The following is a 26,729-nucleotide window of genomic DNA, read 5'->3' on the forward strand; positions in this document are numbered from 1 at the left end:
CACTGATCAATCACAGAAGAGCTAAACAGATAACATCCACATATCATGCTCATGCATCAGAAGACTCAATATTAAGATATTCAACCAAATTTAGTCTATAGATTGAGCATAATCTCCACCAAAATGCCCCAAGGGCTTTTATAAACTGTGACCCTCAAGACAATGCAACTGTGGAAAAAGGTAGAAACAGATACGGATATGCTTGAGAAAACTGACAATGTAACAGAATATACTGGAGAAAACTGATGGGGATGTAAAAGTATCACAATAGAAAACAATAGCCTTTTCAGCAGAAGGTGCTGGAAAAACTGGATATCTGTATGTGCAAGTTTGAACTTGGTATTCTGTACATTATATAAAAATTAAGTAAACCAATCATAAACTTAAATGTAGAATCATAAAAGTGTTTATAAAACACAGAAGAAAATCTCTAAGATTTTTTTTTTTAGATATGGTACTTAAGCACAATTCATACAAGGGAAAAAACTCCCCACTAAGCTGGACATCATCAAATTAACCTATTTGCAAATCCAATCACAAACGACTTTTATATTCAGAATATACAAAGAACTGCAAAAAATACCAAAACTGCATGGACTGTATCTCTCAGGCTAGATGAAAATCAATAGTCTGGCTCCCGCCTTCAACTGCACTTGATCTTTTCAGCAATCTTTTCTTCTACAAATATCAGATTTCCACTCCCATTACTCAAGCATTACCTTAAATCACTCACACTCCCTATTTCAAAGGGAAAAAAAATCTTATATAATCCTGTGTAGTAACAGCAAAGCTAAAAAGACAATGCCACAGATAAAGGCAGAATTTTGTTTTTAAAAATTAAATATAAAGTGCTAAAAAAGATTTTTTTAAACAGTGTTTATTAAGTATGTTAGCAAGGTACCAAAAACTGCTAAAGAGCTAAATATTTTCCAAAATTTTAACTTTTCAGTTAAAACCCCTTAGACTTACCTAAACCTAGCCATGTGATTACTAGCATCATAGCAATAAAACAATGAAAACTGACATAAAAATCATGAAATTCACTAGGAGACAACTTAATATATGTATATAGATTTAATATATATGTATACATCATTACAAAGTAGAATAAATTTATCCCTAACTTTTATAATACTCCAGAACTGATAAAAACTTATTATTTTAAATGAACTAAACCTATTAGAGAAATGCAAATTAAAATCAAAAAGAGGTCTCACAAGACACCCAATAAAGTGGCTAAAAATAATGTGGACCACACAAGTGTTAAGACGGACATGGGGCCACTAGAGCTACTGTCCCCACTGATGGAAATGTACAACATTAAAAGCACAGTGGAAAACAGCTTAAATACCTACCACAGATCTCAGCTATTCCAGTTCTAGGGCCTACTCAAGAGAAATGAACGCGTATTTCCAAACAAACGTTCATAGCAACTTTATTTTTAATAGTCCCGAACTAGAAACAACCAAAATGTCCATCAATACACAGAGGGATAAATTGTGGTACAGATGAACAATGGAGTAACATTCAGCAACAAGATGGAATTAGCTATCGACATATGCAACACTGTGGATGAATTTCAAAACAATTACATGGTATTTGAAAGTCACAGCTCCCCACCCCAAGAAAACAGTACATTCTTTATGATGATTCCATTTATATAAATTTCTTAAGCTGCAAACTAAAATAAGATGATAGAAAACAAATCAGCCATTGGCTGGGGAGAGCTGTGAATTACAAAGAGGCTCAAGGAAATTTGAGGGTTATGGACATTTCATTATCTTGAGTGCAGTGAAGACTTATGTTTTTGGGTTTATGGGTATACATAAAACCAATCAGATCTTATACTTTAAATGTTTAATGTACTTTATGCATCTATGACAATTAAACTTACCATAAACTAGAGATGCTCTTCTAAACTAAAATCCATCAATGCAGAAAAGCAAACTGCATTGTGAAGTTATGACCTTTAATTTCTTCTTGATTATCATTCAAGCAAAGATACAGAATAAAATGATAAATACCTAAAACTTAATAATGTCTTATCTTTTATATCTTATCTTTTATAGACTTTTAAAATAATAAAAATAATGTGAAGCTATTTTTGTCCCACAAATAGATATTAAAGGTTTAGAAGACCTTTTGTGCCTTGCAAATAACTCTGAAAAGTGAAATTGAAATCTATCTTAAGCTACAACTTTTACTTGTCCTTCTTAAGAATATTAATGCTTATTTAACATTTCTCCTGTAGACTGACTTTCAGTGTCCCATTTTGAAATCAATTTTATTCCAATGAGAAATTACAAGTACACCTGCTAGTCAAGGACCAAAGGACCAACCAATAAAACAATATCTAAGAAATTCAGGCAATTAACAAATTTTAATTATAACCACCAATAATTTCTGTAAAGAAAAACTTTATTAAATAGTACTACCTTGAATGTTATATTGATAGTAATCAGGATCTTCAGATTCTTCCTTCACTGTCACAGCTGCCATTTCCAGAGAAATGCCTATAAAAGCAAATTAAATTATATAATTATACTCTGAGGCATTCAGATTGTATAGGGAAGTCCCTTGTGCTCTGCTATTAATGCAAAATAATGCATTCAATTCATATTTTAAAGGTTTCTAAGAGACAAAAGCTTGCAAGGTGTCACGGGGACAAAAATAACCTAAAACCCAACTAAGACAAAGTTTTAACCACACTACTAACATTCTGGGATTATTTAATGCTAAATCTGTCCTCCATCAAGTTATTGTTACAATTTAAAAAAATTAGTCACACTGCTTTCACTCATAGTTAAAAATATTTTTATAAATCAATGAAAATCACCTGTACATCAATTTTAATGACCCAATATTCTAAAGATGGCATACTTCTTAATGATTTTCATAATGAGATACACTTGATTTTTTTCCCTCCTAACATGTCCTTTTATTAATAAGGGTAACAAATCATACCTTTTAGCATAACATTTTGCCCAAAATGAGGATAAATAATTTGAAGTAGATCTTTGTGGCCAGATATAAATGAGTGTATATTGTACAATTCCATGTAGAGGAAGGTCAAAATTAGACAAAAGAAATCTATGTTGTTAAAATTCAAGTAATGTCAATTACACCTCAAGAAAGCTGAAAAAAATTAAAATGCATATGAGCCTTAGGTGAAAAAAACACACTTAAGCAAATAGTTGACTTTCAGAGAAGAATAATGAGAGGGGAGGAGAGACCCTTCTTGGGGTGTTACTAATATTCGTATCCCATTGAAGGTTAGGTCACAGGCATTTTTATTCATTGGCCATATATACACTTATATTTCACATATATTATACTTCAATTTTGTTAACAATTTTATAAAAGATTCTTAACAAATTCTTTAGGGAGTTCTTAAGAAAAGGTATTTTCCCCACATATTCAAAAACAAAGTGTAAGGCAGAAAAAAAATAAACCTATTAAAAAAAAACCCTTATAAATAAACCACTATGTGTACTATTAAATCTACAATTAAGATGGTTAAAAAAATATGATTTTTCTCAAATCAGCATGTCTATTTTTGGATCCAAATTATTCAGGAGGCAAATATATAAATAAAGGGAAGAAGATTAAAAAATGGTGATTTCAGCACAATAAACTAAAAACTAAACCGAGATTTCCTGTGACATGAAAGAAAAGAAGGAAAGAAAAAAGCTTCTGTGAAACAAACTGTGTGACAAGCTCAAATACTTATTCCCAATAAGGAGAATTCAACGCTGCCTTTCTTGCAGACCCCTCTAAAAATAACATACATAAAAATTCTCATTCATTCTCTCTCTCTCTCTCTCTCTCTCTCTCTCTCTCACACACACACACACACACACACACACTATTCACACACACACACACACACACACACACACACTATACACACACACACACACACACTATTCTCCTAACCTCAACAATTCATTTCAAATACCATTCGATTGCTCTGACCAAGATATGCAGCTGCACCAGGGAGTTTCAATGGCCCAAAGCAAGGTGGCAGAAGCAGACTATTTATTTATGAGGGGCAGAAGAAGCTGAGTGACGGGCCTGGGAGACTGAGGACAATGAGGGACAAGCATCAGCGGTGCCAGCCCAACGGCAGTGTCAAAGGGTCAGCGAGACAAACAGGCTGCAGTGAGGCCTGTGCGGAATGAAACGTGTAAACATGCTAAACAAGGTTTCCACAACTCAGAAAGTTCTCCAGGAAAGGAAGGAAAGAAAAAAAACACCCTGAGGTCTCCAAGAGTGGAAGTGAAGATATGACCATGAAAAATCATAGATGGAAATGGATAAACATACGTATGTAAATACAAATACACATCAACAGATACTCCAGCTTTGCCTACTTAGAAGAAATGACATCCCAACTGCAGCAGTAACATCTAGCACCAACATATATGATTTCTTAGCAAAAGAAAAGAAGGGAGTGAGGGAAAAAGAAGACAGACAAGAAAACACTAGAATTGCAATAAAACAAAAAAGAGAAGCAATAACAAGCGTTGGTCAAGCGATGGAAACCCAAACCCTCACACGCTGCTGCCCAGAACATAAAATGATACAGTCACTAAGGAAAACAATTCGTCAGTAGTTTAAAAAGTGGAGCAAAGAACCACAATTCACTCCTCTGAATCTACTAGAAAAAGGTAATGAAGACACATCTCCGCACAGACACATATACAGCTGTTCATATTGTTATTCAAAATTACCAAAACTGGCAAGAACTCATATGTCCATTAAATGGTGAATGGATAAAGAAAGAGTAGTATATCCCATACAATGGAACAATATCCAAGTGTGAACTATTTACATATGCTGCAAGGTTTTAGAAGCTGTTCCCCAAATCATGAACAAGCAGCAGCAGTAATATTAACAAATAATGTCACCTTTTGGAATAAATTTGTTCTACTTCACATCAAAGCAGTAAGCAATGAGTCCAAATACAAGCTTCTACATTAAGGGAAAGTCTTCTTTACTTACATTTCACAACTGATTCTAAAAGCACTGGTACATACCAGAATCTTCTGTGGGTTCAGTTTTCACTTTGACGGGGCCACAGCTGAAAGGAAAGGGAGCCCTGATGAAGCTCTGCACGATGAAGGCCACTTACACGCAGCGCTCAAATGCCCGGATCTCACAGGACAAACACTCACCTGACCCAGTCAGTGCAAAGGTGACTCACTTTAAAATTCACATACTTATTTCCTGCATCAATGACCTGTCAACTGAATTTAGAAATCTAATTCCATCAACATTTTCGAAGGGAAAAGTAAAATAAAACAACATGGTCTTACTAGAAGGTCTTCCTATTCACAGTGTGGTCACCAGACTAATCACACCAGCTTCATTCAGGTTAACTACTGCCATTCATAACTACTAAGTCAAAAAGCGCATTTTCACAGGCCCTCCAAAGGGTTCAAACACAGGCCTTTTTTATATTCTAATACATCAATAATCTAAACACTAAAACTTGCTGAAGTATGGAGATTTATTAGTACTAATGAAATATGCTTTACCTTCCACTTGGAGATAGCATTGACCTTTCAGCATCTGTAACCATCACACGACCACCTAGGTACAAAAAAAAAAAATTAAGATTTAGATTTTTCCAACACTAATATGAAGTATGACTATGCTTCCAAAGGTCCTAACAGAATGAACAGGGGAAAGGGAGTTCACAGCTCAGGGTCATTCAAGTGAGTACTGCTGTTAGTTTGAAAGAGTGTCCTTCATTCTCTAAGGAAGATATTTAGGGATGATAATCATCTAACAGATTTTAGCCCCTCAACCCTCCACAAACCTCCCATTAATGGGAAAGCTCCTATTTTTATCAGTGAAATAAGTACACCAATATACTATTACTGAATAAGACAATACTGATGTATAAAGCAAGTCAGATTTCTATTAGCAGTAGATCTGGGGACTCTCCTGGTGGTCCGTAGGGTAAGACTCTGCACTTCGACTACAATGGGAACAGGTTCAATCCCTGGTTGGGGAACTAAGATCCAGCATGAGTACATCTGACTCAGGAGAACTGGACAACAATGACTGCTAACAGGTACAAGGTCCTTCTTAGGATGAGGAGACAGGGTGATAGCTGTACATCTTGTATACATAAAACGGTGAATTCTATGACTGCAAAAATAAAAAAACAGGAAAAAAGCACAAGACTGACTCCATCAAATGCTGACAAAGATGCAGAACAACTACAGTTCACACACTGCTGGTGGGAACGTAAACCAAAACCACCACACTGAAATCCACTTTGGCAGTGTCTTAAAAAGGTAATTATATAACTAACTACTGTTATGATCTCACCATTCCCTTTAAGTTATCTACCCAGGAGACATGAAAACAATGTCCACATAAAACCTTGCACTCAAATATCATAGTGGCTTTCTTTATAAAAGCCAAGAAATGGAAACCCACATGTTCATGGGCAAGTGAATCAGTAAACAAATTGGGAGTATCTGTACAGTGAAATACTAATCAGTAATAAAAAAAAAAATAGTAACTGTTGATACATGAAATGCAGAAAAATCACAAAGCAAGAAGCCAAACAATCAAAAAGGAGTACATACTCTAAAATTCCATTTCCATAAAAAAATATAGGAAATCTCTGCTGACAACATGAGTGACAGTCTGGGGACAAGGCAGAGAAGGAGAGGAATTACGAAGGGGTGTGAGGAAGTGTGGGGGTGAGACAGGTTTCATTATCCTGATTGCAATGACAGTTTTCAAGGCGAATACATGTGTGGAAGCTTAGCAAACCATACACTTTAAATATGTGTAGTTTACTGTATGTCAATCATATTTCAATAAATCTGTTAAAAGTTTTTACACTGGAAAATGCAATCCCATTATAATTGCAACTTTTCAATTACTTTGGAAGTCAGTATGGCAAAAGAGCTGAGCCATACAAAGTCACCCACTTGGACAACTCATTATTATAAATACTCCATAGAAATATTCTTTAACTAACCACTAGGCCTCAATGTTTCAGAACATGTTTCTAGACTCACAGACTTCATAAAATACAAATGGCAAACTACGGCTAATTTGCAATACATCAGGGTAAAAAAATGTTGATCAAGAAAAAATGAATTTTAACTGAAACATGAAAATCAAGTCTATACTTTCTCAATCTCAAAAAGGACACATACAAAAACCTACAGCTAACTCAACGGTGAAAGCTCGAATGTCTTCCGCCTAGTATGGAGAATGAGGTGATGTCTGCTACAGCCATGTTCTTCTCAATACTGAACTGAACATCCTTGCCAAAGCAACAAGACTAAGAAATAAAAAACATTCAGACTGCGAAGTCAACTGTCTTGATTTACATACAACACGATTCACTCTGTGGAAAGTCCAGAAATAAACAGGGTCAACTAACCAAACTGCCAAAGCCGTTCCATATACCATATGGACTGTATACTTTAGACGGGTCAACTTTATTTATGGCATGTCAACGATACCCCAAGAAAGCTTCTAAAAAATTAATCTTTTCATCGTGGTGAGAATAACAGAGGTTACCGATCAGAAAACAATACATGCTTGGGTATCCATATGTTACCATGTCCTTTCATGTTTACATTGCTTTGAAGTTGCCAATGACAGTGATTATTTTCTTTTACAAGTCTCAAAGGGGTGCTAGTCTTTTAAATAATCCCCCTTTTCCCTTCAAAGAGAATGTCTGGACTTCCCAGAAGGAAGTCCTGTTGAAAACCTGTTCATTCTTCAATGGCCCATCTTAATTCCCTCTGCCTCATAAACTCCTTCCTGGGCTTCCTCCCTGGAACCTCCGCTAACCGTTCCTCCAGGGTGTACACCGAGCTCCTCTTGTGGCGACTTCACCCTTAGACACCAGCACTGGAAACCTTTAATGCTTACACACAGCTGTGCATCCCCTCCCCACCCAATCCTGTGCTCCATCTCTCTGTGCCCGCTCAGTGGATACTATGTAAATTAAGCCCCTCATAATTCTGGAGTATGAGGGCAGATCCTTACACCCTGCAAACACAAAGTCTTGAATACATCTTAAAGCAAGCAGTCGAGCTGAAAACAGTAAGTCTCTGGTTTTTCAGCTCAATAGACTTTTCACTGGTTTATATAAACATGTACCATTCCACTCCAAAATGTCTTACATCATATTCTCAAAGAAAATAGAGACATCATTACAATATATTAAATTTTGACACAATAGGTTTAGTAATCAGTCCTGTTATTATGTAAGCAAAGCAATCACTTACCTAGGTGCTTCTTTGGCTCTAGGAAAGGTCTGTAGTAAAACAGAACAAAATATTACATGTAAACACAAAAAGTTATCAAAAAGCATAAATTTAAATGGCTTCTATGGTAAACAATAATAAAAACATATTTAACTTAAGGTGAATATTCAACTTAATTTGAAAAATTTATTGAGGGCAAGGGAGGAAGTACTTCACCTTTTAATGATAAATGAAATCCCTGCTTTGTTCTCCAAAATCCACTTCAGGGTTGCAAGATCATAGTTTTCAGGGTGTTTGAAGGCTACTCCTTCTGGAAGCCCCTGCACCACCACGGCCGACTGATCTCGGAGCATCTTTTCATATGGAACAGGTACCACTGTTGACTTGCCTAAAGCTTTCCCTGAGGTTAAGATATATGGAAAAGGCAGAAAGACAGTAATCATTAAATGGTAAGATCTGAAAAACTTAACCATGATCAGTTATCATGGTTCAATAAATGGCATTAGTAGGTTTTTTCTTTTTGTTTTTGTGGGGGTTTTTTGCCCTGTCGCTTGCAGAAGCTCAGTTCCTCAATCAGGGATTGAATCCAGGTCACGTCAGTGAAAAGCCCAAAACCCTAACCACTAGACCACTGGGGAACCCCCCCGCATTCATGCTTTGGCAATATTTGATTTCAAAACTACTTTCAAATACTAGAGGGCCCTATTCCTATGTTAGCAGCAGTCTAAACCTGAAACGAATTCAAAAGGCCAAAATAGAAAGTATATACTGATAAAATACACACCTAAAATTCACACAAAAGGAAAGGAGCAATGGCCCACTCTGGTATAATACCATCTTTTCATATACAATTCAGCCTCGGAACATGGAACCCTGACGAATCCTACTGTTACCATAAAACACAAGGCAATTTGGGGCAAATATTCTCAATGAAACCTTATTAGGTTAAACACACCCCTACATTCACAAACAAACACATCCTCTCGGCTGTCTGCGGGTATCAGACAGGGGGCCCACACATGCTGGAAGCTCCAGTCCCCCGAGTTGAGTTTACCTACAACTTTATAGTGTAACCTGTATCTTCCCCCTCTTTCTTCTTTCCCTAAAAAGAGCCATATATTGCATAACTAGACTAAAGAAAAGTGCTTTTTTCCCAGGGACTTGTTGAGATCAGCACACTTGTCAAAAATAAACAGGACTTTTCAGGTCATTATGCTGTGTCACTGCAGGTTCTCTGGTGGGGGATGCGGACAGTGGTGAAGTTACGCATGTGTAGAAGAGGCAAGGGGTAGACAGGGAATCTCTACACCCTCCTCTCTAATTGTGCTGTGATCCTAAAACTGCATTAAAAAACAAAAAAACAACTCTAACAGCTAAAGAAAGGTCATTCGTAATGTTAACCCAGTATCTAGGAATCAACTCATTCAATTGTCAAAGTGTGTTACGTGATTGTTAAGTCAATTACTTGATCTGCCATTTAGAAAAGCCAACTATTTAACATATTTTTTAGGCATTTCAAGTATATAGCCCTACCATAGCAAAAGCAGAAATAGTCCTCAACTGTTTTTCTCAGTGTTTCAATCTCTACAGCATCGACACTCATCCGATTCGCCTGGGTTGTAGATTTCATTTTATGCATCTCTGCAGCCTTTTCTTCTTCTTCAACACCTATAAAATATTAACACGATAAAAGGTCCATATCCATTATCTTAATATTTGATTTTTGCTAAGAATATTTTTTCCAAATGCTAACACTTATGATTTGACAGAAAGGAAAGGGAGGAGGAGGAACTTTAAAAATAAGAACCTAAAAGACAAATGAATGGAAATTATAAGAAACAGAGATCATCTCTGAAACAAGAGCAACTATAGGTGACAATTCTACCAAGTAAAAATTAGATACTAGTAATTTTAAAATGAAAAAATACTTTAGAGTAACTACAAATTTAACATGGGAAGATTATCACCACAAAAATCATTCTTGTGGCCAAGTCTAACACAAAAGCCTCTACAGACACTTGACGTGTGGCTACTTAGCACTTGAAATGTACACAGTCCAAATTAAGATGTGTTGTAAATTTACAATATAGCCTGGATTTCGAAGATTTAGTACAAAAAACTGTATGCAAAATACCCCATTAATAATTTTTTGAAGAAGGAAATGGCAACCCACTCCAGTATTCTTGTCTGTGAAACCCCATAGAGAGAGAAGCCTGGCAAGCTACAGCCCATGTGATTGCAGAGAGTCAGACACAAGTTAGCAACTAAACAACCACCCATCCTTCAAGGTACTAGTCATTTTCACATTCACCTATTCATTTTAAAATCCTCTAGGAGACAACAAAGATCATCTTCCTAATGACTTATAGCATTTCTACAGTGATTAACAAGATTTGGGTTAAACAAATTAGTGGTGGGGGAGAAGATCGAATAAAACAATTGCTTAGTATGCTTTCTGAAGGACTGAGTGTCTATTATACAAGAAGATATCATATGATGGTGATAATGAACTTTAATTGAGATTTTTTTAGAGAGATTTCATTTGTAAGGGGTCTAATTCTCAGAATGCCACCATCAAAATTGAAGCTCACAGAGAATGCGAAAACAGAAAGCAAATAGGTCTAAGAATATTCTGGCATAAATTATTTTTATTTAATGAAAAATGTAAACCTTCAGTGCATCTCTCAGACGACCTAGTGCTGCTCACAGAAGGTGCTGGCACTTAAGTTTGATGTGCTGTGCCCCTGGTTCTGGATGTCCTTTGTTAAAACCAGGAAATAAGATGGAAAAACATATCTGGTAGAAATGTCACTCTGTTGATTGTGAGCTATAAATGTTTACCTTTTAAAAATAATTTAAAAGTATAAACAAATGATTAGTATGTAAGTTGATATAGAAGCAAAAAAGCAAAAAAAACATGTGAGCCATCCTGTATTTTGGTTGTTGCTTTAATAAAGGATTTGCACAGGTGTACAAAAAAATAATTTTTATACTGATTATATATGTTGAATGATAATGTTTTAGATGTCAGGTTAAAATATATCCACTAAAACAAATGATGCATTCTCCTTACTTTTTATTAGAAAAATTTTAATTACCTAAGTGAGTCACACCATTTTATTTCCATAGGATACTGCCTTTCAAAACCCTGGAAAAGAGCTTAGAACTCTCTACTAAGAATTTCTAAACTGACTCATAAACCCATTGGTTTGGTTTCAGAAGACAATTGATCTTACCTGCAGAATAGTTTACAGGAGTAAGAGGTACTTAAGCATTATATACCAAAAGATTATTCTCTGTGGCATCAACATTTTGGTAATAAAAAAAAGTATGAATACTAACAGTCAGGGACTATAATTTGCAACTGAGGACAATTCCCCTAATGCTTAGTTCTAACCACTGAAGAAGCCCATTAGCAAAGCATATAGGGAACAGGGATGTACACACAGCTGCCAGTGGGATTACAGTATTCATGGGACAGATGGCAACTGACACACACATAATCAAAGCAACATTATTAGTATAAATTCAAATACACAAACATAATCAAAGTCTTAAAAATTCTCAAAATGGTAAGAAATAATGAGGGAAAAAATTTAAACAGATTACTACCACAAAGCTAAAAAGATAATGGTGGGCGGGGGCGGCGGGTACAGTGGAGGGGAAAGATGTTTTTTTAAAAATACAATTGAGAATTGAAATAAATGACTTAAGAATGAACTTTTATTCACCCATTATCTGCCTTAATGTATCACGAATTGGATCTGACTTGATACTGGAAATTTAAGTTTGGATCTTAAAGACAAAAGCTATGGACAGTGTTAGGTTAGACACAGATATGAACACTGTCATACTGTGAGAGGTTCTAGCTTTTAACACCCTACAGTAAATTTCTCTAATGCATTTGTTCCAATATCAAATAAACACATTACCTGGAGGAACTCCTGATTGGAGGATCGCAAACCTCAGAGAACAGAGGATAAGATGACTCCACTGAGGGGTCGGTCAGGAAGACCTGTGGAACTTTCTTCATGTTTACTCAAACTTAATGCAGAAGAAAACTTTTTTTCTCCAATACATCGAACATCTACCAGGGACAAGACTTGCTTATCTGAATTAAGAAATTTTAATCACTCTGACGTTTCTCTACCTTCTAAGGTGTTTCACTAAGCCAGAGTCAAGCAAGGAGCACAGTACAATAAACAGTGACTATTTTTCTTAAGCTCTTCAGTATTTCCCCTTATATGTAACCACGTCAGTGATTTCCTTTGAGCATTCTGAAACGTCACCATGGACTTCAGAAAAGTCTTTTTTGGGGTATAAATCTCATTCAGCTTTAGAAGCGAAAACAATGTGTTCTCCATAAATATAAATATTTATGGAATACAGAAGATAAAAATACAATACTTACAGTATTTTACAAAATCTTTCTGAAAGTCCTTTCTAGTGTTGACAAAAGCACGTCCTCTCTCGGTTCCAACAACAAACACATCTGTTTCATACACTGCGATGCACGCCACTTCCGCCTTGGACTTGGCTAATTCTTTACACTAAAATACACAAATAGCAAATCTTATGTTACACACAGATGTTTAACAGCACTCTTTCAGCTGGATGAATAAAAAAATCTTATCACCTGACCAGCCTTAATGCCTCATCTGGAATAAGGTAAAGTTTCTAGTTTCTGACCCTAAGTTAGCGTATCTAGAAGAGAGGTTCGCATGTTATTTTTTAAAGAGACCGCTATTTCTAAATTGTTTACAACCTTGATTTTTAAGAATTTCACAGAATTTGTATGAAAAAAGGTTGTAACCTGTTATGGGTCAAAAACCCAAGAGACAGACTCAGATGTGGACACGGGCTTGCTGGCGAGCACTCCCAGTGACAACCACCTTGTGCGGTGAGGGGCGGCAGGGTTCCGCAGAGCGAGAACAAACTCGGGAGCTGGTTTGGGCCTCCCCAAGGAAGGGGGGACCCTGGGCAAGGGAGCCTCTGACACAGAGGAGCCAGCAGTCCTGCAGCGGAGCGGGGCCTAGAAGCCACACTACAGCTTCCATCACAAACGCCCACCTCCACAACTATCTCCATATGTATACACCACTGGAAACCCATTCAGAAAGATACACTTCTACTGAGTACATTCCTAAGAGACTAAATATTCTTCCCTTATAGAAAATGTTGCTGATTCCAATTATCACTCTGAAGCACAACACTGAAAAAATCATCTGGGAACAAAATAGTTATGTGTATCTTGACTGACTTTCTTAGAAGACAGTCAGAGACATGAAACAACAGTCCAAAAACACTCAAAAGTAAAAACTTTTAAGGTCCTCAAAACCTACTAAAAATTGCTTTCTAAGAAGGGTCATCAGTTGGCACTCCCCTCCCATCTGTACTTCTAGAAGGGCTAACTCTCAGTATCCTAGCAAACGTTACTGTGCAACTTTCCCAGAACCATTTTTTTAAAAAGTATAAACCATTATTATACTTCAGTATAATCAATAATCCAGGGAATTCCCAGGTGGGCCAGTGGTTAGGACTCGGTGCTCAGGTTTAATTCCTGGCTGGGGACTTATCCCACAAGCCACAGCAAAAAAACAAATGCAAAACAAAAACCCCCCAATAATCCAATGATTAGCATCAAAATCAAAGGGTATTAAAGAATATGGAACTTTAGACAGTTTTCTGTAAATTGGCTTATCTTTCACTTATTTTTATACTATATTAGTGTTTCTCTATTAATGCATAAAGGTACCTCACTAATATTAGGCATAGAAAAGTTGTTTACGGAATTAAATACATATTTACATACATTTTCTCCTGGTTTTTTAATGTTAACATGACTATCTTTAAATTTTTACTCATCTAGAATTTAACTTAACACACAATAAAGACTTTCTTCCCCCAAACAGCCTATGTTCTCAGTATCACTTGTTGAAAACTATAGCTTCCTCCAGCTGTTTTTGATTTGTACCATTACCACCCTCTAATTTCTTAAATGGAAATCACTTGCATAACATCGCTTTAAAATGGTATCTGTAATCAATCATTTCATACCTACTTTCATGATCAGAAAGCTTCTGAGTTGTGATAAAGCCACAGCAGAGAAACTGTGACTTTGAGGTGAGCCCACACCCTTCTCAGCATGACGAACACTGCTGTACTCTAGTTGTGTTATATTATGTTTCTGTGAGATGGACCCTGGCTGCTCAACTGTAAGGAACTATTATTTACGTACCGTGTGATAGATGAGGGTGCATTCTTGCTGCACTATCCACTCTTAGTTGGACAACCCTGTCACCAAAGGGTTGGTGAAACAGCAAAGCAAGATTCATGTACTGTCTAAGGATTTAGATCAAAGAAGCCTATGGGCCAAAGGAAGAGGGATGAAGCCAACCTATAATTTACCATACTTCACAAAACACAACTGGGAACAGGAGAGACTTTTACTCCTGCTGGTGAGGAGGAAATAAATGCTGCCAAAGGTGAGAAAACCATGAAGACAGTCTAAGGAAGAGAATGGGTCCTATGCAACTTTATGTCATGCTATGCAGAGATTCATGTTAAAGAAAATGATTTAATATCAACAGAGTAGATTTAATCTCTAAATTATTTAACAAGACAGACACAAATGTTGACTGATTTTTAAGACCAAAAGTGAGAAATAAGTGACATTCAGAGAGTAATAGTATATATAGTCACTAACCACTCTAAAACTGCTTTCTTGAAGGAGATAATTTTTTAAATTCCTATGTAGTAGAAAGAAGGGGGGAAAATGCCTGAATGGAAAAACAAGAGATTCCACTAGTATTATGCTATATATATATATGTATTATATTATATATATATAATACTTAAAGACAGGAAATACACTGCCTCCTCCTGCTTAGAATACATAATTTCATTGTGTCAGAAAATACATAAGTCTGATAGTTTTCAAATCTATGAACTCATACATATTCATAAAAACATGATAAGCAAATTATAGTACTATGATAGTAACATAGAAATACAAAAAAATAATTATTTTGCAATTACATATAAATAAGTTTTTTTTTAAATAAAGTTACACTACATATTTGGTAGAAGGTCACCAAATTCAGAAAATTGTGAATGCAAAGCACAATAAAATAAAGAACAGATGTAAAATAGTGAATATGCTCTTAAGGCCCAAAATTGTGGAAATGTTCTTTACACCGATACAGTAAGACACCAGCAACACCCTACAATATACAAACTCACTCAGACTAACTTCAAATATCACACTTAAATTCAAAGTTAAGGCTTGCAAAACAAGGGATTGCCTAAAGAAAATCGAAATTAAATGTAAAAAATTACACATTCAGGTAAGTTAAGAACATTCTGAAACATAGTATGCAGTAATATTTGATTTGAAAGGCTTAAACCCATTAACTATTAGTCAAGCAAAAAATCTGTATATATTAAAAATAAAAGACATAGTATACGTTTTCCAAAAACCAATCAGTCGCATTTGCACAAGCCCCGTGTTATCCAACTATGGAAAACTTTACACAACCGCAGAGCCATCTCACCATGGACTCGAGAGCAGACATGAGAAACGTCACCACCATCCTGCTCTCGGAGGATTCCTCGTCTTCGACAGGCAGGGTAGACACTGCTACTTGGGCCATGATCCCTAGAAAAGAGAAGCATCAAGGAAGTGAGTGCTAGAAACTCAGTGTCCGGCTCAATGTATATTTAGAACTGGGAGGGTCCTCCATGAATTGCCTAATTTACAGCTTTCTTGCGATGGAGAAAAAGTAGGCGACTCAAACACCAAGTATTCTCGGGACTCGCCTGGTGGTCTAGCAGCTAAGACCCCATCTTCCAATGCAGGGGGTATGGGTTTCACCCCTGCTTGGGGAATTAAAATCCTGCACGCCACAAAATGCAGCCAAAAACTAAACAAATAAAATTTGTTAAAAAAAAAAAAAATATTCTATTTGCCCCAAACTCCTATTACCCTATAAGATACAGAACCTATCCCCTAATTTTCCATCTAGTTTTATTTCCATAAAATTAGGTCAGCATCACCTCCCAAAATAAATTTATCTGTCACCCAGAAAGTTTCCCAATGACAGCAAGAGGTAGTGCACTTCACAATCCACGCAGTTTATCACAGTTCAACACATACCACCTCCCTTTCTCCTGAGGGCACTGATTACTTAAGAGTGGATGAAGCAGCCAGAGTGGGGCGCAGGATTTCTACTTTCTCACTAAGGAAACAGGCTGCAGGACAAAAAACATCTAAGATTCCTTTACAACACTTTCTCTCTAGAAAACTTTAGCATCAGGAAAGAGGCTCAGCTGAATTCAAGCACTATAAAAATACAACACATAAACCATTCAATAGGAAGTGTTGGCAAGGATATGGAGAAATAGGAATCCTTGTGCATTGCTATCAGGAGTGTAAAAATGGTGCATCCATTGTGGAAAACAGTTTGGTATTCCTCTAAAAAATTACCCGGAATCACCATGATGCAGCAATTCCACTTCTGGGTATATACTCAAGAGAACTGAAAGCAGGGACGTGAACAAGCGTTTGCACACTCGTGTTCCCAGCAGCATTATTCACAGGAGCCAAAAAGTGGAACCCCAAAGGCCCACTGTCAGATGAATGAACAAACAAAATATCACACATCCATATAATGGAATGTAATTCAGCCTTAAAAACGTCTGAAGTTCTGATACATGCTGTAATAGAGATGAACCTTAAAAATGTTATTATTCTAAGTGAAAATAATCCAGACACAAATGGACAAATGTGTCATCCACTCAAAAGAGATTACCTATCAGACTAAGAGACAGGAAGTAGAATGATAGTTCCCAGGGACTAGAAAAAGGGAGCACTGAGAAATTCTTATTCAATGCACACAGTTTAAGTTTGGGACAACAAAAACGTTCTGTAGATAAGACAGTGATGGTGGTCCCACAACACTGTGAATGTAACTAATGCCAGGGAAATTTTAAATCGTTAAAATGGTAAATGTTATATTATATATTAATATATATAATAAAAATTTTAAAAGGCAAAAATACATCATATAAAGACATTCTAAGAAGCCAAAATCTAAAGCAAACTTTAAAAAATTCTAATGCATGCAAATTAGATGCTTATTAAAAACTATCCCTTTTCAATTCAGTTAATTCTAAGTTTTAGCAAGAGACCAAATAATGAAATGAAATATGCGAGGATAACTAAAAAATTAAGGACCAACAGTAATTCTATAAAACAAATACATATATATAAATTAATTTACTAAAGACACCTGGGTATTTAACTATTGTTGTTATTCACTTGCTAAGTTGTGTCTGACTCTCTGTGACCCCATGGACTGTAGCCCACCCAGCTCCTCTGTCTGGAAGTCTCCAGGCAAGAATACTGGAGTGGGCTGCCACTTCCTTCTCCAGGGGGTCTTCCCAACCCAGGGATCAAACACGAGTCTCTCGTGTCTCCTCTATTGGCAGGTGGGTTCTTTACCACTGTGCTACCTGGGAAGCCCAAAGTTACATTTAAATTTACTTAAATCAAAATGGACAAGGCATACTGTTTTTCAAGAATTTTCATTTAGAATATATTAATACTATCATTATTTCTGAAAGTTCATAGCATTTCTTAATAATCTCACTTTTCCTTTAATTCTCTAGCAAGAGAAGAAAGATGTGTTCCCATGTTACAAACGCAATAATTTCTCAAGGTCATACAGTCACCCTCAGAGCCAGAATATAACATTAGAACAATTTCCTGCCTATTGCTGCTTCCACTTCTCACCTTCAATTGCCACAGATATGCCATGATATCCATCACATTCAAAGTGTGTTAATAACTGGGAGGATCACCATACTAACAAGCCTGTGAAGAAGCCACAGGAGAAGAGAGCTCCCGCCTCATTATCAGAACTTTCGGGACCATCTCAGTACTTTTGATGGGAAGAACCCTGGAGGTGGTGGAGTCCTGTCGGGCTCCATGGGGAAGGCTGATTCTGTCTGGGGCTTTCTGCTCTCTAGAAATGGCTGCATCTGGATCACTTCCCACAGAGCCCTTAGTCAACACGGCGCATGGAACATTCCCTGGACCCCTAACCCGTGACTGCATCCTCTCCTCCGCCCTTTGCCAGAAAGAAACTGTCATCACACCGCCGCATTAACGGTGACCACGCGAGGACACACCAGCTTCCCGAGCACGAGGCCTGATGGGCAGGTCCTCCCAGAGCCGGGGGCCCGAAGGCCAGGCTGGGGGCGCCCCAGACCACCGGCCAGCTCCGAGACCCCGGTGGGCTGCCGTCGGCCGCCTCCTCTCTGATCAGAGACACCCAATCAATCACTTCCCAGGAAGGGTCTTTTCACCTCTCACCCTATATAAAGAGTCAGTTTAAAATAAGAGCAAGATAGACAAAAAAGAAATAAACATTTATTAAATATAGCTATCATGTTTCATTAGTCATCTATTAAATATTCACAACAACCCTGGGAGAGAGGAAGAATAAGAGCAAAACGGAAGTATCCAGGGAGCCTAGGAGAAAAAGAACTTTGAAGGAGACAACACCTCACAAAAAGGAAACAGGGGTGTGTCTGTCTGTCTCTGTGTGTCTGTGGCTGCCTGTCTGTCTGTCTCTGTATGTCTAGAAATGAGCAACAACAAAAAACCCCCAGGATACGATCTGTCATATCAAAACTCAGAAGTCTCCCAAATAAAGAGACCATGAAACAAAAAAATTTCAAGTAACTAAAATGGGACAGTGAGTTCTCTGGAACAAAAAGGGAAATGACCAAAACGACTGTGACCTCCATGTAAGAGTAAATAGTAAAATGGCGGATTGCTTTTAATCTTTTTAAACACAGAGAAGAAAGAAAAAATGCACTGAAACACTTCAGAATGTGAGCACAGTGTGCAAATTTTAGATTTCCTTTTATCCAGTATGTTTATCATTCACTGGGCATCTTTTTTAATTTTTTAAAATTTTCTTCATTTATTTTTATTAGTTGGGGGCTAATTACTTTACAATATTGTAGTGGGTTTTGCCATCCATTGACATGAATCAGCCATGGACTTACATGTGTTCCCCATCCTGAACCGGTCCCACCTCCCTCACTGGGCATCTTGACTAAGGACTGTCATCCTTTGATTGTGGCAAATTCTCTGCTATTATTTCCTCGGGGCTTCTCTGGTGGCTCAGAAGGTAAAGATCTCCTGCAGTGCAGGAGACCCAGGTTCAATCCCAGGGTTGGGAAGATCTCCTGGAGAACGAAATGGCAACCCATTCCAGGATTCTTGCCTGGAGAATCCCATGGACAGAGGAGCCTGGATGACTTCAGTCCACGGGGTTGCAGAGTCAGATATAACTGAGTGACTAACACACACACACACACACACACACACACATTATTTCCTCAGGTATTGGTTCTGTCCCACTTTCTATCTCCTATCCCACACTGAGGCTCAGATAAAATGTATGTTACTCCTTAAATTTCTTACTCTCTACTCTATGTTTCTCATTTTTCCTCCCGGAACTAAACTCTGGTCTTCTGACTTATCTTCCACTTCACTCAGTTTTTTCTTCACTTGTACTTATTCTGCTGTTAAAACTACCCATCAGGTTTTTTACTTTGTTTATAATTTTCATTTATACAATTTCTATTTCTGCTATGTCACATTTAAAATTTTCTTCACCCAAAAGATTTTCAAGCTTGACATATTTCTTTAAACATAGTAGTGGGAGTTGTTTTATAGTCTAGGATAATTCAAAATCTCAAGTCTTTGCCGTTGTACTTCTGATGTTTCTCATAATTCTACCTTCAAATGTATGGTTCTTGTTCCCATGTATACCTGACTGTCTTTTACTGTATGCTGGTCATTTTACATCAAAACCTTGTTTTAAACATGAGACCTGGTGTCTGGGAACAGTACCTGCCTGGGAGAACACCATAATCCAAGGATTCACCTTCCTCAGATCCCCCAGATGTTAAACCAGACCACAAACAGGGATACAAGCTGGCTTATTTCTTAATCAGCCTTATTCAATTGGGGGTCACAAGTTATTGAGCGGAATGGCGAATCTGACCCCTGAATTTTGTGCAGATTCTGTGCTTTGGTTTCTGCCTCTTCATCCCAAAAGGTTTTCAAAACTCAAGTTCATATGGTGAAACTGGCAGATGCCCTCAGAGCAAAAGAGATTTCCACTTCTACTATTAGTTCCCTTAAAAAAGAAAAAATTTTTGGCCCATTGTGCAGCTGTGGGATCTTAAGTTTCCCAACCAGGGATCATACCCTTGCCGCCTGGAGTGGAAGCGAAGCATCCTAACCACTGGGTCCCCAGGGAAGTCCCCAATCCTCCCATTAAAATTAGCCTTCTCATAACAGATCTTCAAAATTCCCACCAACTTCTTGGTAGTTTTACAAAAGTTTGCTGTATAATTCTAGAGCATTCTTAGTAGTCCCACCAACTCTGGGAACAACACCTAATTTACAGTAGTCTTTATCTTCAAGAACCATTTATGAATTAGCCAGAACTATTCTTAAACTGCAAGGTTACCCAATTCAAAGCACCACAACCAAATAAAGGAAATGTTCTTGTTTTATTCAGCCTAAAGGTGGCACTGACTCCATACACAGCCAGTCAAGGAACACAAGGGACATCATTAGACTTCTATTCCCTCCCGGCTGATCTCACTTCTCCTTAAGAAGACGGGTTTTTTCCTCAGACAGATGGCAGCCGTGTGCGTATCTTTAAAGTCTGACCACACACCTATTCTGTGACCCCTGTATGTTCCTGCTACCTTCTGCACAGAAGGTCTGGGGATTTGTATCCCAAGCTCACTTAAGTGGTTAGTCAGAACAAGATTACCGGGGATACACAGTGATTGGTAGAACAGCCAGAACTGCGTGGAACAGGAAGGTAAGCAGCTATTCAAAAAGGCAAAGCAGGACACAGTCATCAGAGAAAGGGGTTGATAAAGTGTTCGAGGAAACAAAAATCATGGCTACCACAGTCCGTTCCACCTTCTTTCCTGTTTTTTCAATTTCCTTACTTCTTCAACTCCAAATGTTTTTTTTTTTAACTTCATCTTTTGTTTCCCTGATTTGATTTTAATTCTCCTTTATGAGTTTCAAAACTGAACTTAATTGGCCTGTTGCTGTTTCGCCTTTTTATCTTTTAACCTGTCAGCTATTGTTTAAAAGAAGCAATGCCTTCTTTTATGTCTCTGAAAATGGATTCCAGTCATTCTGTAAAATCTTCTTGGGTTTCTTGTTGGAGATCCATTTCAGGGATTAGGTTTGCCTGTGTCCTTACTGTACTGATCTCTTCTGCCTCAAAATAAGCCAATAATTAATTCCATGTAAGTGCTTGGGTTTTTTATGGTTTGTTTTTGCTGTAGCCGGTGTGCCTGCTACTTATTTATTTTTGGCCACTTGCTCCACAAAGCCTGCAGTACATCAGTTCCCCAACCAGGCAGGGATGGAACCCACGGCCCTCGCAATGGAAGCATGGGGTCTTAACCAGTGGGCCACCAGCGAAGTCCCCCATGGAAGTGTTTTCATTTGACCACACTTCCACTTGTAATTTATTGATCCTTGCCATTAATGCTGAGCAGCACAATAATAAAGAGATTTTATAGTGAGTCAAACAGAGCTCTATAACATTTTGACATAGGCTATCATCACTCTAATAAAAACATCGAGACTCTTAAGGTTTCTGATTGTGTTGATTTCTAAAGTACTACTAAAATTTCAAATTAAGTAATACTGCTTCAAATTAAGCTTCAGGTCAGACTGTTAAATCAGTTGGGGGAGAGGAGTCATAACTCTGATCTTGTTTTTTTTTTTTATTACATTTATGTCTTATTTCTTTTTTGTGATGCTATAGTTATTTTCAACAAGCATTTTTCCATTTCAATCTCAAAGCTTATAATCTTAGATCAAGAAGAAAATTCAAGATATTTTAGTGCAACCTCTTTGTTCCATTATATTAGAAATGAGAAACCCAACCCAACAAGATTAGCTGTCTGGATAAAATCACAGAGACAGCTAATTTTATAACCAGGGACTAGAATTGTATCTCCAACTTCCAACTTTCATGCACAAAAATAATCCAAGAAAGGCAGGTTAAAAGGTGATTAGAACTGTACTACTGGGCAATCGTTCTAAGGCAGCAAATTAACTGGCACTTAGAAGCAAACTGAAGCAAAAGTATATTCTTTTTGTCCAAAAGGCAAATACTAGAGGGACACTGAAGGGTACATATGAACATCAACAGTACTTTCTGAAAAAATAAAGAATATTGTTCAAAGAAAAAAATATGAATGATTTGCAGACCAATTGTCTAGATGAACGCCTAACTTACGTCACAAAACTCTGCTGACAGGCACCGTCAGGCACACACATCACCATTAACAATGACAAACAGCCATGAGTCGTTTAAGCAACACTTTATTTTAGTAAAATCCAAAAACCAAGATCCATGGTCAACTAAGAAGAAATGAATTTGAACTCAGCCAGGCACCAGGCTCAATACTTTCTTTTCAAAAATTTCATTTTTAGTTTTCTATAGGCAGTTCTCTATTACTTTTACTTATAAGCAACTAAGATCCACACTGTACATTTAGTTAAGCATGGTGAAATAAACTTTACTACAAAAACCAGTAAGTTTCCGAACTCAAGTGTTTTATTTCTAGAGCCATAATTACTAAACCGCAGATAACCTGGATCAATTAAAACTGAGAAAACATTAAAAATCAATTAACATACTTACCCCTAGGATATTGGCCATGGAAGGCTACAGACAGTATTTAGGACAGATAATATGGTATTCAATTCTGCAATTAAACAGGCTTAAGAATTAAAAAAAAAAAAAAAGCCGGGGGGAGGGGGGGGATACTTTAATTAACCAGGAAAATCTTCCACCGAAACTTAATTTTTTGACCTCCACTCCCAACAAAATGCAGCATGGCTTTCCTGTGCTGTGGTTGCTTTCACTGTACCAGTACTTAAGATGAGCTATCTCTTCCTTGGTTTTTTTTGGTTATTCTTTGGTAGCTTCAGCTGGTAAAGAATCTGCCTGCAATGCAGGAGACCCCAGTTTGTTTCCTGGGTCAGGAAGATTCCCCTGGAGAAGGGATAAGCTACCCACTCCAGTATTCTTGGGCTTCCCTGGTGGCTCAGAATCTGCCTGCAGGGTGTTCGATCCCTGGGTTGGGAAGATCCCCTGGAGGAGGCATGGCAACTGGAGTGGGCTCCAGTATTCTTGCCTGGAGAATTCCGTGGACAGAGGAGCCTGGCGGATTACAATCCACAGGGTCACAAAGTGTCGGACACACCTGAATGACTAAACACACACACACACACACACATCATTTTTAATTGTCTCCATTATTTGAGATCTAGTCTCAAGTTATTTTTTGTTTATAAGGTTAGCTAAAACTCAAATTTACCAATTCATTTAATTTTACTAAAAGCCACGAAAGCCAAATTTCTGCAAAATTGTGACTAAGGCATCATTACAGTCTTAACTACACTCATCTTCAGCGAGAAATGTAAAATAACTTTCAGTATCACTTAATTCGAAGAACAGTAAAATGGAATTTCAAACTTTTACAAAATTCTGATTTTATAAAACTAATTTTTTTAAATGAAGAGAACTAAGAAAAAGCTAAAATTCGTCATCTAAGATACTACATATTTTGTCTTAAGATGGTGCCTAAAATAAAAGGCAAGGACCTAATAGCTGAATCAGTTGATTTTATCCTAAACAAGATTCAGTTCCATTAAAATTAGTATAAGTTATCATGTAATATTACATACTGGCAATCTATTAGGCTGCCTAAAAATTTCTACCTCTGAAACTTGTATTTAATACCTCTGTGTTCTAGCTACAATATCCTAAAAGCTAAAGTTGTTTTTAGGAGAGAAAACTCACTCATCCCTAAAATGTCAGTATATATTTAGTGAAATCACTTTGGGTTGTGAACAAAGATTTTATAAAGATGTTTAATTTTTTTCAGCATAGTACCATTTGTTCTGGGCTTCCCAGGTGGCTCAGCAGTAAAGAATCAACCTGGCAATGCAGGAGACACAGGTTCGATCCCTGGGTCCGGAAGATTCCCCTGGAGGAGGAAATGGCAACCCACTCCAGTATTCTTGCCTGAGAAGACAGAAGTGGAGCTGGACAGAGGAGCTTGGAGGGCTACAGTCCATGGGGTTGCAAAGAATCGGACACGACTGAGCATGCACAAACCATTTGTTCTAATTATGTCCACTGAGCAGTTTCTAAAGAAAATGTATTTACAGTAATTCATTGACTCCATTAGTTTAACTTCTGAAAGATCCCAAGAAGCTAACTTAGTATCTTGACATGTTTATTATGACAGCTGCCAGACACATTTTACAAAGCAGACCTTTTCGAACATAAGACTAGTTGATAACTTAGAAAGTAAATTGCCCACAATCACAGAATTATTATATTACTAGAATCTCATCCATATCTGACTGTTCTTAATTCCCAAGTTCTTTTAAACTACACTATACACTGTCCCGGAGAAGGCAACGGCACCCTACTCCAGTGCTCTCACCTGGAAAAGCCCATGGAGAGAGGAGCCTGCTAGGCTGCGGTCCACGGGGTCGCTGAGGGTCGGACATGACTGAGTGACTTCACTTTCACTTTTCACTTTCACGCATTGGAGAAGGCAATGGCAACCCACTCCAGTGTTCTTGCCTGGAGAATCCCAGGGACGGGGGAGCCTGGTAGGCTGCCATTTATGGGGTCGCACAGAGTCGGACACGACTGAAGCGACTTAGCAGCAGCAGCAGCAGCATACACTGTACACTATAACCCAATTTTTAACATTTTTCAAATTCCACTACCCACAATATTTAAATTTCATTGTTTTCAAGGACTTAGGTAACTCCTCTACATGAGGTTTTTAGGTTCAAGCACTAAACATCACCCCTAAAAAAGTTTAAAATTCTCAGCCTAACTTTTTAAAATTCCCAGCATTCCACAAAGCTTAAAAGAGATATTTTCATTATCCCTAAGTATTGCCTCACAAAACACTTACTATGCAAAGGAAAATATAGCACACATCATCCACCATCTTAACCAAGTGTTCAAAGTAACTGCAGTCACGGGACAAATAAGCATCATGCCCACCCAACAAAACACAAGAACACTGTGATGTTCCTGTCCAAACTGCACTGGACAAGCCAGAGTTGAGAGTCATTTTATAAAACGACTGCTCTGTAACCTTCAAAAAGGCCAAGGGCATGAACATCAAAGACAGAGGAACCGCTCTACAGTGAAGTATATTACAGAGATGGGACAGCTGGATGAGGAGTGTGATGCTGGGGACCCCCCGGCGGGTCAGTGGTTAGGACTCTGAGCTTTTATTGCCAAGGCCACGGTTCAATCCCTGGACAGAGGACTCAGCGTGCTGCTGGGCACCCTTTGCCACATACAATGGTGTTTGGCAAAACATGAATGGGCTTACAGGATGAAGGCTATGTGGGAAATTTTTGTTTGTTTGCTCTTCTTATAATTATTTTGTTAAAAGTGTTTCAAAATGATTTTTTAAATATTTAATGCATATTAATTAAAACATAGGCACTAATTAAAATTCCTCCTACTTTTGCCTGACTTCAAAGGAGTTCTAACTTTTTTGCTTTTGCAGTCACAAGTGGAGTATTAGAACTGGAAGAGTGAAGGATATTACACTATAATTACTGATTAAAATTTGTCCCAATTAGCTAAATAAAATTGGATTTTTTTTTTTTTTTTGCTTCTTGCATTTTAAGGAAGGAGTGATTAGAATTTCATGTCAAAAGTATAAACATGCACACACAACTTTATCTAAAGATTGTCAGATAAAACTCCTACAGACTACGTATCAATCAAATGATGTGTCAGGGTCTTTTAGTTTCAACAGTACTGCATTTGGGTTTGGGGACAGGTCCTTGATCCAGGTCTCCACAGTCAGCACTCATGACACTGGTTAATTCAAGATGGATCAAGACTGATTTTTAAGTAAAGGCTTTTAAGTTTTTATAGTAGGCTACGCTTACATTTTAAGATGTGTTAAGTCACTTTGGTTGTGTCCGACTCTGCGACCCTGTGGACTGTAGCCCGCCAGGCTCCTCTATCCATGGGATTTTCCAGGCAAGAATACTGGAGTGGGTTGCCATTTCCTCCTCCAGGGGATCTTCCTGGCACACGGATGGAACTCAGATCTCTTGTTTCCTTCATTGGCAGGCAGGTTCTTTACCACTAGTGTAAATTCTTAATTTCTGCAGAAATAAAGTTTGTAATTTTATCAGTAAACATCAAGTGATCTCTCAAGACAAAACAAAATACATTGCAATGGTTAGGATTTGAAATGATCTCCAAGTGTTTACTTTCATACTTAAAACATTATACCCTCTCCACCCTATTTCCAAAAAACTGTTGAGACAGCTAGCAAAAATAGTTA

The 26,729-nt window shown here is 37.5% G+C and overlaps 1 protein-coding gene across 6 annotated transcripts in view; it reads right to left on the reverse strand.

The window, feature by feature from the left end:
• The window catches only part of GTF2I (general transcription factor IIi), an 80,727-nt gene that overhangs the window by 46,300 nt on the left and 7,698 nt on the right, over positions 1 to 26,729 (reverse strand). For all 6 annotated transcript variants that reach the window (XM_065924803.1, XM_065924800.1, XM_065924802.1 and 3 more), the window contains exons 2-9: positions 15,806 to 15,909; positions 12,664 to 12,802; positions 9,786 to 9,920; positions 8,469 to 8,652; positions 8,274 to 8,302; positions 5,541 to 5,595; positions 5,040 to 5,083; positions 2,436 to 2,513 (exon numbers count right to left, since the gene is read on the reverse strand). In XM_065924803.1, coding sequence (XP_065780875.1) covers positions 2,436 to 2,513; positions 5,040 to 5,083; positions 5,541 to 5,595; positions 8,274 to 8,302; positions 8,469 to 8,652; positions 9,786 to 9,920; positions 12,664 to 12,802; positions 15,806 to 15,904 — 763 coding nt within the window. In that variant the 5' untranslated portion in view covers positions 15,905 to 15,909. The remainder of the gene's footprint in view (positions 1 to 2,435; positions 2,514 to 5,039; positions 5,084 to 5,540; positions 5,596 to 8,273; positions 8,303 to 8,468; positions 8,653 to 9,785; positions 9,921 to 12,663; positions 12,803 to 15,805; positions 15,910 to 26,729) is intronic.

The sequence above is a fragment of the Muntiacus reevesi genome, chromosome 2 (assembly GCF_963930625.1).
Source record: "Muntiacus reevesi chromosome 2, mMunRee1.1, whole genome shotgun sequence".
Lineage (NCBI taxonomy): Eukaryota > Metazoa > Chordata > Mammalia > Artiodactyla > Cervidae > Muntiacus > Muntiacus reevesi.